The sequence below is a fragment of the Pomacea canaliculata genome, linkage group LG8 (genome assembly GCF_003073045.1).
Source record: "Pomacea canaliculata isolate SZHN2017 linkage group LG8, ASM307304v1, whole genome shotgun sequence".
Classification (NCBI taxonomy): domain Eukaryota; kingdom Metazoa; phylum Mollusca; class Gastropoda; order Architaenioglossa; family Ampullariidae; genus Pomacea; species Pomacea canaliculata.
Window position 1 is genome coordinate 19,127,697 of NC_037597.1, and position 13,192 is coordinate 19,140,888.

At 44.1% G+C, this 13,192-nt stretch overlaps 1 protein-coding gene across 1 annotated transcript in view; it reads left to right on the top strand.

Moving 5' to 3' along the window:
- The window catches only part of LOC112571089 (visual system homeobox 1-like), a 37,407-nt gene extending 25,031 nt beyond the window's left edge, over positions 1–12,376 (top strand). The window contains exons 2-5 of the mRNA XM_025249899.1: positions 2,648–2,732; positions 3,032–3,155; positions 10,190–10,370; positions 11,002–12,376. Coding sequence (XP_025105684.1) covers positions 2,648–2,732; positions 3,032–3,155; positions 10,190–10,370; positions 11,002–11,285 — 674 coding nt within the window. The 3' untranslated portion in view covers positions 11,286–12,376. The remainder of the gene's footprint in view (positions 1–2,647; positions 2,733–3,031; positions 3,156–10,189; positions 10,371–11,001) is intronic.
- Positions 12,377–13,192: the final 816 nt, after the last annotated feature.

A 13,192-nucleotide genomic window follows, 5' to 3' on the forward strand; every position in this document is an offset into this window, starting at 1 on the left:
TCATTGTTGCAAGGATGGGTGACCCTGATGGAGCAGGTCCGTGCGTCAGCGCTCTCGTGGACAGAGTGCTTCATAGTTGATCCTCCTTCCTTTTGCCACGAGGTGACAATTGGTTCCACTGATGCCGAACAAGGTGACAAAAAGACATGTTTAGGGGGGCAATAGCGGGGGGCGTGTCCAAACAGCGGGGGGATGGAGCGGTAACCAGGGGCCACGAGGGCGTCATTAGCAACAAAAGCTGAAACACCTTTGAGGACCAGGGTCCGCCTTCTTCTTTACACACCGGAACTAACCGTCCAGGGGCGGGTAGAGCTCATCGAGGCAGCTGAACCCTCGCACAGTTCGTCAACACGGGGGTCTGCGAAACAAAACTCTCGGCTAAAAAAAAAAAAAAAAAAAAAATTCTACTACGAGATTCGACAGGTGCTTTCATGCAAGGGAAGAGCTATTCTTGATGTTAGTCTGTAAGAATTTAATAAGTTATGTTTGAGCTGTAAACTTGTGTTGTATCATGTTTGATGGGTGACGTTTGACTTTTTACAGTGACTTCCATATCTTGTGCTCGACTAGTCACGTTTGTTGAATCGCGTTAATCAGTGACGTTTCATGCGTCACTGTTGACAGTGACGTTTGATGCCCCTCGCTCAGCCAGTGACGTCGTTCGCGTCGTGTTTGACAACGACTGCTGCTGAATCGCGTTTGTCCAGGAATGTTTTTACTGTCGTTTCCTCGGAGACGAAAGAATGGCATGGCTGACCGCACGCTAACTGAACTTTGACCTTAGTGTCTTAGTGGCCGAAGCACCTGTCAGCACGACGATACGATTCGGGTTTTCCACGCTGGAATTCTCGGCTCCGATACACGTATCTGTGGATGAGATACCTGTTTACAACAAGGTTGACCATCAGGGCTTTTCTCCGGGTACTCCAGTCCACCACCCACTACCCCATCCACCTTGTAGACGTGTACGTGTGAGCGCGCGTGTGTGAAGATGCTTTCGATGCCTACCTTGAAGGTGTGTTCATGTTTGTGTATCTCCAAATGTGCGTAGATAAGTAAATCTTTTGCTTTCCAACATATGGGACTCTTTACCCCTACTATTATTTATTTACTTGAAAGTGAGTTTCTGTATGTGCTGTTCGTGGACAGACCGTTGTTGTGTAAACAAACTCAGTTGCTGCCGTTGTGCTGCTGTCACACTTTATCATTCTGCACCTACAAACACACCTGAGGGGTGGACTGGTTGAAGAAAGGTGCTGCGTCAGTTGTAAAGCACCTGTCGAGTTGTGTTAAAACAGGTGGAAAGGGGGGAGGTGCGGCTTGTCACAGGTGTAAACAACCCATTGCATAGCTAATTCCGGATGAGAGGCAAGAAGACAAACAATTGTGACGTCACCCGGCTGGAAGGACAGGTGCGACAACAGCTAGTCCGACAGTACCCAGGGCAGAGCCTGCCAAACGCCTCCTGTGTGTTATTATGTGTTGTGATGGATGCAATAGTCCTTATGAACTTCTTAGAGAAATGGCGGGAAAGATGAGAGTCTGTTTTAGTTTTTTGGTTTGAACATTGTTTCATTGCATATTGAGTGGCTGACCGGGATGATGTTGATCAGCGGTTGAAAAAATATGATACATCGCTGTTTTTATTTCACTTAATACACGTCAATGCCTTGTTTCTCCTCGCTTTCACGTGAATTGTTTGTTTGTTTGTTTGTTTAAATGAATGTATAACTACAGACAAAATATTGTGTTGAGTTACCTTGAATACATAGCGTGGGTGACAAAGGATAGTTTTGAATGAATGTCGGTACACTTGTTGCCTACCCAACACTACACCTGACCTCTTTTCTGATTAGTCCTTAAAGGTAATACTATTATTGTCACTATAGATTCTTCATTGTCGTCATCGGCATCAATATCATCGCAGGTCCACAGACTGTAACATGTGTGTCGCGGTTATTCCTTCACACGTGTTTCTCATTTATCCTAGTTTTTGTTTTTACAAACTTGTTCCTAATGCATCCTGTTGGTTTCCACAGATATGTTCCTAATGGATTTTAGTGAAAACTGTTTGTCTTGTGTCAAAGTTAATCATATAGGCGTGTTCCTCGTGTGTCAGTCATTGTTACACATGTATCTCGTGTGTCAAAGTGATTTTACACACGTGTTCTTCCTGTCTCACAATCATTTCCACACATGTGTTCTTCGTGTGTAACGGTCATTACTAAATATATATTACTTATATATCACATTCATTCCTACAGATATGTTCCTCTTATGACAGTCAGTCTTACACATGTGTTCCTCATTTGTCACGTGTATATATAAGTATCACACATTCCTAAGTATACATTCTTTATTTGTCATAGTCATTCCTACAGATGTGTTTGTCTTGTAGGACAGCCACAAGTGTTTCTCATATCTGTTATTCCTAGATATGTTCCTCATGCGTCACAGTCGTATTCTTCATTTGTCACAGTCGTTCCTACAGACGCATTCCTCCTGTGACAAAGTCAGTCTTACATGTTCCTCTTGCGTGACAACATTATTACTGCTACATTCATTTTCTGTTCATGTGTGACAATCATTCCCACAGAAGTGTTCCCGGTGTATCGCAGTCCTACAGACATGTTTGTATGTGTTACAGTTCCCACGCAGCCCTGCCTTCACGCTGACAAGATTAACGAGACAGCTGGTTCCGGTCGCAAGCAGAAAAAACGGCGCCGACACAGGTGCGTGAGACAGGTGTAACGGGCGAGTCTTGAAGGGGAGGAGGGGAGGAGTAGTGTTGCTATCCGGGTAGGTCTCCACAGAAAGATTGGTCTTATCCAGACATCATGGCCTTCAAATAAAGTATTCTTTATCAAATGCATGAAATGTCCGTCATCCAAATTTCAGACATTTAGTGTGTCGATGACCATCATCCACTACGTAAATACCTTTCATCGAGGGTGTAAATACCTGTCATCCAGGGTGTAAATACCTGTCATCCAGGGTGTAAGTGTTTAACATGCCTTACTTTCTACCTCAGGACCATCTTCACGAGTTACCAACTGGAGGAGCTGGAGAAAGCCTTTAAGGATGCCCACTACCCAGACTTGTATGCGCGGGAGCTGCTGGCCCTCAAGATCGACCTGCCGGAGGACAGAATACAGGTAAAGTTCACGATTTGCATTGGTAGTGATGGCGCGATGATCGATGACGACAATGTCAATGATGACGATGAGTATGACAAAGAGGATGGGGTGCAGCAGTTTTCATCAGACGTAGTGAGAATGCTGTAAATGATACCAAATGCTGTGAGAAGGGTTATCGCCCTTTTCTCGGTGTCTGTCGAGGGTGTCGCTGGCTGCTGGGGGTCGATGGTGTTCTGCCAACATGACCTTCTTTCTGTACTTACACCTTCTGTCTTTTTATTTTTTGTTCTTATGAATGTCTGAGTGTTCACTGGTGTAGAGCTTACGAAGCGTAGTCTGTCGATAAGACTGTTCGAAGCCTTCGCTCACCGTGCACCTCAGATGCGCATGCGCGAGAATTGATTTAGCTGGCGCAGTCTTTGGGTCTACTGCGGTGCATTTGTTTTCTTTCTAACGATCAGGCAAAACTCACTGCAAGATGCTACTTTGCACAATCTGATCGACACTTTTATCCCAACCACCTCTCCTTCCATGTCCGTTCTTGAGATACATGCTTGCAAACATCTTCAGAAAGAGGTTAAACTTGTGACGTCACGTTAGTGTACCTAATTAGCATATGGTCCTAGCTTTTTCCTATTGGTTGTAGCCTTGACAACGTAAAATCCATGTACCGTTCTGATGTCTGTACTGTTGACCTCTTTCTAAATATCTCTGATGAAAAACCAGAAAAAGTGTGGGATAAAAGTCGACAAACAGTAGCAGAAGCTTCCTTTTAAGAAGGGAGAGGGACTGAAGAAGAAAATAAAAATTTTGCTTGGACAGCGGCCAATGAGATTGTCGAGTAAAGCATGTGAGATAATGCTTCTCGAGGTTTTTAAATAAACATTAAAAAAAGGCCAAGGCACTTGTAGATTGGCAACGATGAATACAGATAAAGACTGACAATACAGATAAATGACGAATGCAGATGAAAATTGAGGAGTGTTGGTAATAATCAGTAAGTGTGGAGAAGGACAGAGAGAACTAAAGAACAAATTAGCTTCGAGACGCAGGAAGGAAAGATTACGAAGATGGCACCATTGAGGGATTACAGAAATGCTTTTGCAAAAAGTGCGAAATTTTGCAGTCAATAATTTTCCCACAAAGCTCTCTTTCCACGCAAAATTCAGCTGACATTACAAGGCAGAAGCCGCGAGCGATGGCTGTGAAATGTAATATTTGAAAATCACCTACTATGGATCTGCAGAGGATACCGGGTAGAATATGGTTTGAAGGGAGAAAAAAAGGTGTGTCTGTGTATGATAGGGGTGGGGCTATGATCTCTTACCTTTAGCAATGGAAAGTAGTTTTTATCATTGCATGCTAATATTATGTTGTCTGGGATTTATTTTTAACCTTTTGCTGGCGATGCTGGAGGCTGGTCGATCAGTCACCTCTTGCCTCGTATTGTGCATTCAAGGCTGTGGAAAGGAAAGGGTTAAGCTGCCAATAAGAAGGACAAGGTACAAAAACACCGACATTGATGCCAAGTTTTTTTGCACGGTTTTCTCTTCTTCTGCACGGAATCAATGGATGCTTCTGAGTTTATTCTGTCTGGCTCTAATTAAACTCCGAGACCTAATGCCCAGTTGTGATCTTGTTTTTCATCAATTTTTTTTAAATTGTAGGTTGCAAAATATAGAAACCCTTATTAGAGTGCATGCGTGTCTGCACGCGAGAGCGCGCTCATGTGTTGTCTGTGTGTGTGTGTGTGTGAGTGTTAGTTTAAGTGAGAGAACAACCCACATCCGTTAGGCAAAGGTTAAAGTTCGCGAGTGCAACATTGCAGTCTGTATATTCAAGAAATGACGCTCTGAAGCAAGCAAGCAAGCCAGCGCACACACACACTTGAAACATAAACTATAGATATAATTTTTTTTTTACTAAACTACTAGGGTATATAAGAGAATAATAACAAAAAGCCGCAGTTCTAATTTTCCAGACTTGAGCCGACTGTTGTGGCAAAACCTTTGCCTGTCTTTCTTGTCTCGAATGCAGTTTGTCTACAAACCTGGAATACACGCTAAAACCCAGAGTTCTTTCCGTGCTGTTTACCACCAAACTAAGAATACAGACAAACAAAGCAAATAACCAGACTGTCCACGATTAGTTTATTTTTCAACCTCGCGCCAAGTTGCAGGTGCCACAGAAGGGAGCGCCTTCAGTTCGGAGCACCGCACCTCAGGGGTTTAATCTCGGACAACCGGCAAAAAAAAAAACCGAGATTATCTGAAAAGAAATGAGAATGAAGATCAGGAAGGGGCAAAAAAAAAAAAAAAAATGTACATGGAGGATGGGATGGACAGGAAATCGTAGAGCGGCTGGGTTGACTTTCCGCTGAAGTGCTTCCGTACACGACAGGCCTAAAGCTGGCAGCACGTGTCTACGTCTGTTTTGAGAGTAAATGCCCCTTGCCGTTTACCTTCCGGTGGCGCTGTCTTATTAGTCTGAGAGATTTTGTTTTTTCCCCCCGGCGCATATATTTTCATTCGACATTTGAGCCAATTTAGCAAGCGATCCCCACTCCCCCATCGGAGGCGAGTGAAAGTATTCTTTAAATATCTTGAGAGTCATCGCGAAAATTAGCTGCATGGGGCCGGAGTGGCTTCCCCTGGCCGGGGTTGCCTCGGCCGCTTGAAGCGTATTGTATTCAGGGTGTAGAACACAAACATCGACACCTATGTACACACACACACACTCCAACTCGTGCGCTCCACAAAATGCGAGGAGAGAGATCACGATCTGGAGCATAAGACAAGAGAACAACGCACATACAAACAATCACGTGACTACTACAGCTAACTGTAATAATGTCAAGAGCCAGAACAGATAATATAAAAGCAGGCGCGACCATGTAAATATAGCGAATAAATAAGATTTAAATATATATTAAATATATTTCGCATGTAGACACATTTTATATATATAGAGAGAAAGAGAAGCAGACAAAAGAGAGCACCTGAAGCGAAATGTAAATATGAATGAAATCTTCGAAACTAAACACGTACATGTTTAACAGACGAGATAGGGAAGCGAGTTAAAATGGCGTTGAGATATACAGATTGGTTTTGACTGAGATAATTATATACTTAATAGATTTGTTGCACCACAACTGACTTGCTGAACTTTTGTAGTCTTTCCAGCAGCTAGGGATTGATGATAACCCACTGCGCACCCATGGAGGTCATCGTTTGACCCCGGCTGTCGTGCCCCAGAGTAAAGTGTCCACGCAAGCCGTGTACGTGTCAGAGCTGGCCAAATGACCGTTCACACCTGTTGTTTGTACAACAGCTACGTGTGGTGTCAGTGATGCTGGCACAAGTCCTTGTCATGTCAGGGGAGGTTGGGGAGAAAGCTGGGGTCGGTGTGTGAGTGCATCAGCCATGGCAGTCGGGATCAAACGATGACTTTGATGGGTACAAGTTGGGTTATCGTTTATTACCAGGAGATGAGAACACTTAAAAAGGTTTGGGTGAGAACGCTGGAAGCGTGAAGTGGAGAACACTGCAAATGGTCAGTAATTCAGTTGTAGTAAATCTGAACAGACAGAAGGAGCTGAAAGTGGTAAAAAAACAAGGTTGTTTTTCTTTTAAATTAATTTATCAAATTAATTAAAAATTAATTAATTAATATTCCGGGCATTCACGAAAAAGCAGTTTTGTAAACTACATTACATTAACCTTTTTTATTTTTGTTTTAATTTGGCGATTGCCTACATGCGAGGGAAATTATCAGAGCTTTTACTTTTCTTTCTCTCTCTGTGGCTAAACTATCATACAGTCACTGTCTTTTTTCTTCTTCTTCTTTCTTTTTTTTTAAATGTATAACAGGGAGTGCTTGGAGCAAGGAATTCAAAATTGTTTCAGGGGATGGAATTACTGACCACGCCGAACAACTGCTTAAAAAGATTTCTCTCCCTTTGATCGAACAGCTCTGCAGTCAGAGCGTGGCAGCTGGTGGGCGGAGCCCTAGCTGCTGATTGGCTGCCTGTCTGGCACCAGCGCTCCTCTTGGCCCCGCCCTAGTGTAGGCTCTGACTGGGTGGGGGTAACATTGATTACTCCCCCTTTCATTCGTTTTTCTGCCGTCGCCTGCAGCGGGTGTGCAGCAAGTTGAGCAGGGGAGAGGAGGAGGATGCTCAGAGAGAGGCTGGAGAAAGAATCCGGTGGTCATGAACTGGGGTATGATTGTCACAAAACAATCTTAGACTCAACGCACCATCAACACAGGGTCGTCCCCTGGGGCCGTAGTCATGAAGCGAGGGGCTTTTACTCCCAGGGTAAAATGGGGAACTAAAGGCAAAACGTTTTGTTTTCGTAATTACAATGTGATGAAGTTCAGACCCCGAGTGGACTCTACGTATTTTTTTCAACACTGAGTGTCTTTGCCACCGCTTTATAACATCTACAGCAGTAGTAGAACATTTGTGGTGTCTGGACACTGACTTCTAACTTCGGAAACGAGACGATTGTCCTTAAGTTTCCCATGTTGCCCCAGCGCAACGACTTATCCTCGCTTGGTAACTACGACACCAGGGAAAGCAAGGGTCTGCGAACTGACTGTTGGGGTTACATCCAGTGATTGTAGCTGTGGTACAACACGGACTATCAAGGGGAGTATCAGGGAATTCTGATAATTTGACAAAACATGGAATAGCATCAGAATTACTTCTCAAGAAATCAAACCTATTGTAGCAGAAGAGTACTGAACATTCAACATTGAAAACAATTTTTTTAACAGTACAAACGTGTATTTGATGTTTAAGACTAGTCTGCGATGAGACCAGCCGAAAAATGGAACAATGGTTAAAGAGAAGGGCGGGGGAATACTCATTTCTTGCACTTTTATGGAGCGGAGAGGGGGACCAGATTTTTATTTAGTAGATGGTGTATTGAGTAGAGGTCTGCAGGCAACTTCAGCAGACAAGCAAGAAGATGGTCACTGAGGCGTGTGGCTTGCAAAGCAATCAGGATCTAGGAACTCCTACCATTGCAACTCACTGTGTGTGAGGGAGAATTAGAGATGAGGGAGGGGTAGTGTTCACTAACAATCTATCCAACACATGAGCAATGCTACTGGATCACTGCATACAAGCTGTATACAAGCTTCATGTACACCGCTCTCGGTCAGTCGAGCGGGTAGCCGGTCGTTCTCTGAGTTCAGACAACAACAACCGACAGTCAACTCACGTAAAATGAGTACCTCATTGATGTTTCAATAAAACATGCTCAGCTTCATCTACAACCCGCTTCTGTACTTACTTACAAAAGCCAGGTAATTACATTTATTACAAAAAAAAAACCTTCCATCAAGAATTCCTCTCTCGCTAATTGCTGATGGCGGTTTCAAAAACTCTCCTTCAGCCCACATCACTGGCCCACATTTACTTAACAAGCTAAGTGAAGAGAAATGACAGAGCGGTCGATGCATCTATCATCTCCAGCGCCTCAATCTCACTTTATTACCTTCATTTATAAAAGACAACTACATTTTTTCCTGTGATAGGGCTGTCACAGAGCGGAATCACGCAATTCATCATAAGCGCTCTATCACCAGGCGCCCGGTACAGTCCTCCCTGTCCCTCCCTTTAGCTTTTGGCTCAAATTTTAGGCGCAGGACGCAAGCGCCGGATCGAAGCCTATTAGCTCTGTAATTGGTCCGTCGTCATCCACGTGCCGTGACCTCTGACCTCCATCAGCATGCATGCTATTGAGCGCACGCGCTGGCTGGCAGGGAACCGGTTTACAATTAGATATTTGCGAGATGAAATGATCGCTCACCTCTGAATCATTTGTGTTCGTAAGGCTGCCGCGTGAAATTGGTATGTCCGGCTACGAGGCTGGGGTACCGTAAGGCTCGGATTGTTCTTGACAAAAAAAAAAAAAAAAACAAACAAACAAAAAACAAACCAAACAAACAACAACTAAAAAATGGCGTTGATTCACAAATGACAAGACATACGTAGGCTGATGGTGACACTACACGTGCCTCAGCGAAAAAGCGATTTTTTTGAAACATGTTTCTGAAACAGCTTTGTTTTCTCGCGTGTTTCGCAAACGTGTTTCCTCAGTGTTTTGTACTTTACAATATGCTCTATAAGAGGCCACCATGGAAATGAGGCCAAGACTTGAGCCAATGAGAAAGCTGGGACATATGCTGATTTGACATATCGTTAAAATTCACGATTGAGACCTCTTTCTAATGCTTATACGGCGTGGGGACGACGGGAAAAGTATTCATGCAGATTGGGGGAAATAGTATCTTACATAAAAATATTTACGTAATCACTAGGAAAACAGTGTTTGCACCCCACTTATTCCTTAATTTCATGTTTGAATGGAGTGTATTCATCATTGTTTATGTCTGTCTGTCTGTCGTTGTATGCTTGCGAATGCTTCTTAAATGTATGGTTTCCATCTCGTACAGGGACAAGTTATCAATTTTCATCAGCACCAGCAGCAACTGGTGGAATATATTATTAGAATAATTATAATAATATTATTTTAAAAATTTATTTTTTTTTCCTTCTTATAATTCCTGTTCTCCTTTCTGGTACAGTTGTATCACGAAATATCATTTTCAGAACCGTACTTATTATACAAACCACAGAAAATCGCCCTCCATCCCAGCACAGACTCGCGCAGACATTCGGCGAGCCACCATGAAATAATATTGCGCCGGTGACTCGGGTAGCGGTGCCAAATGAAATGTCTTTGCGCAACGAGGCGATCAGAACGATCTGGAAGCACTGGCCGTGTTAATAAAATGATCGGTGCATTCATCCAGCAGCTTATATCGACCATCGTGGTCACGAACAAAAGGGGGTGTTCGCGAGGGGACTAGGGGGTGGAAGGGCAAGAAGGGTGATCGAAGTTGGGTGAGGGATAGAAACGTCAAATGTACGTTTGGAGCTGCTGAAACGGGCGCTAAATGCACGCACGCGCTTTGACTGCTCGGTGATGTGGTAAGCATGCTGTGAAGAAGATGTAAGTCCATTTTCTTGTGGTGTTGCAGGTGTGGTTCCAGAACCGTCGGGCGAAGTGGCGCAAGACGGAGAAGACGTGGGGCAAGAGTAGCATCATGGCGGAGTACGGACTTTACGGAGCCATGGTGCGGCACGCACTGCCACTTCCGGAATCCATTCTGAAGAGTGCCGAGCATGGGATTGAGAACTCTGCAGCACCATGGCTGCTAGGTGATTTCCCTTTATATCTCTTTTCTTTCTAGTGCTTTCTTTTTAAAACGAGCAACAAACAAAATCCTACTTGTGAGCATAGTCGCTATTTATGCGCAGGCGTGCACACAACTTGTCACCACGACAGTGAAAAATCGAGTGATGTGGGTTCGTATCTTAGTTCCGATATACCTCTCATTGTATGTAAAAAAATCTGTTTACAGAGCTGACCGTCAGCGGTTTTGACCGGGTACTCCTGTTTTTTGTTATGATCTTGTTCGTGCGCGTATGTGTGTGTGTGTGTGTGTGTATTTTTTGTAGGAAGTGTTGTTTGCGTGTTCGTGTAAGAAATGTCATTTGTTACCTTCCCTGACAAAGTGTGTTCTTGTGCACCTGTACGTAAAACTCTTTGAACCTCGCTTCGAAAATAAAACACTATGTAAATGTTCGCTGCAACTATAAGACTGCACAGTTCCCTTTTATACATTCTGAAACCTCTCACATTTCACAGGCATCATACCTACCTTTCCCATTTTACACCGTCTGGTGACTTGTACATATTAAAGGCGGACACCGCGCATATTTCATAGGCATCACACTTACACCTTCTACATGCCACCAGCACCGTACTGACACCTTGCACATGTCGCAGGTATGCACAAAAAGTCCATCGAGGCCTCCAAAAAGATGAGCGAGGAGGAAGGGTCTTTGAGCGAGAGTGGCGACGCCAAGCTGCCGAGGGGCCGCGAGGAGTTCAAATCCGAGAGCATCGCAGCGCTGCGGGCCAAGGCGCAGGAACACAGCGCCCGTGTCTTGCAGGCCCTCAACAAGGACTCGGGGCGAGAGGCGGGAGACAGAGACGCGTCCTCTGACCTCGACATGACGTCAGCTTTGGAAGGCCCTCGACTTCACCTCCAAGGACGCGGTCACCAGTGACTGGAAACTTGACGGACCCCGGAGATTTCTCCTTCCCCTCCCACCTGTCCTTGCAAAGTCAGAGGCTGGATTTAGTCCAGCGGTCGATGACCCCCCCCCTTTTTTTTTTTTTTTTTTTTTTGCACTGACTTGTTCTACGCATGCGCAAGTAACCAGATTAACAAATCTTACCTTCGATCAGTCTGTCTTGTCCAAAAAAATAAAATACTACTCCAAGACCCTAATCCTAGCCCGGAGCCTCAACTTAACTGAAACACCAAAGCTATTTTAATCATAGATAATTATAATAATATTATTTTAAACTAACACACACACACACCAAACACCACACACCACACAAGCTGTCTAGAACAGTAAAATACAAAGCGTGAATTACCAGAAGGGAGAGATCCATCCCTACCAACCCCCCACAAAAAAAAACCTACGACGTTCGCTCTGAAGACCTTTACCACCCACAGCTACAGCAACTTCGACAAGACCTTGCCACCAGGTTATCTATTTGAAGTACTGTCTTTTCGCGGTATACAATAAAGGGGATAAATCAGAAAACGATACATGAATGCTAAGCAAAAATCAGTGCAAAAAAAGAAAAAAACATCGCGATTGGCCTCGCTTTGCATGGACCTGCTGGACGTGGCTGAGTGATGCAGCCTGGGATGTGGCTTCCATGATGGTGCCAGCGATTTTCCTGGTCTTGCGCCTCCCTTTCTTGCTCCCACCTACTAACACAAGCACTCGGGCTCCTAGAAGCAGCGAAGAGTATTTCGTTTTGAAGGGAAGAAAGACGAAGTAAGGTTGTGCGACATGGAAATGCAGTGGACATACCTCACACAGATCATTCTTCAAGGTAAAGGACATCGTCTCCGACATGGTTAAGCATGTCACGTCTTGCTGCCTCGTCTGTTCTCATCGCCGAGCCTTTCCTGAAGTTTTTGTTCACTTCAAGCTGTGTTACATCCAGCTCCCGTTGGGCAAGTCCATTTGAAATCCCAGACCCCTTTCAATTGTCCTTCAGTCGAGTTACCTCAGCAGTCCCTATCAGGAACCTGAGGTAGGGCTCCCTGTGTCACGTGTGACTAAGGACAAGGGACTGAGAGGGGCTTTGTTTTTTGCCGACGTATACGACTGCAATGAAATTTTTTAAAAAAGGTCTGGAGACTAAAGAAAAAAATGGTTCTTGCTTTTCAAATATATTGAAAGAGATTTATACAAAACCGATTCTTTACTCCAAACCTGCAAACTCAGTGGCGAAGTAAGAAGTTGGGAAAAACAGTTGTATAGGGTGAGAGCCTGGAGAATTTTGCTGAAGACTAACCCGAACGGGATTAAGACTGAATAAGCTGAAGGACAGACTGTAACTCTGTGCAGGTGGTGTCTGTGATTGGTTTGCTGTCGTGCTTTTGGTGTCAGGGGAGAGGTCTGAGAACTTACTGTCATAGTGAGAAGATCTTGCTCGTGTGCCGAATGATCTTTCATCCTTGCCACGACCCTGCGGAGGAAAGATTCGAACATTGAAACCTTTGGGTCCATGCTCACGTGTTGAGTTAGGGCAATATACTTTTTTTGTTTCTATAGAAATACTTGTGTTGGGGAATGGCTTCAGGGGAACTTAAACTTTGCATGCTGACTTTCTCTCCTGTAAGATTATACAACACAATGGATAATAATTTTTTTCTTTGATTACTCAGATCCAGACTGAATCGGATTTTATCATAGCACCACCTGAAAAGTGAATCTGTGTATGATTGTTTTACTCAAAGTCGAAGAGATGAGGAGAGCTGCTCAGACCGAAAAATGAAGCGCCACATTGTTATCCTCTGGTTTACTGTGGGAAACATTGAGATTTCAATGTCAGAACAGGTCAGCGAGCTTAAAACTGATTTGTTAAGCTCATTTTAGTCAACTAT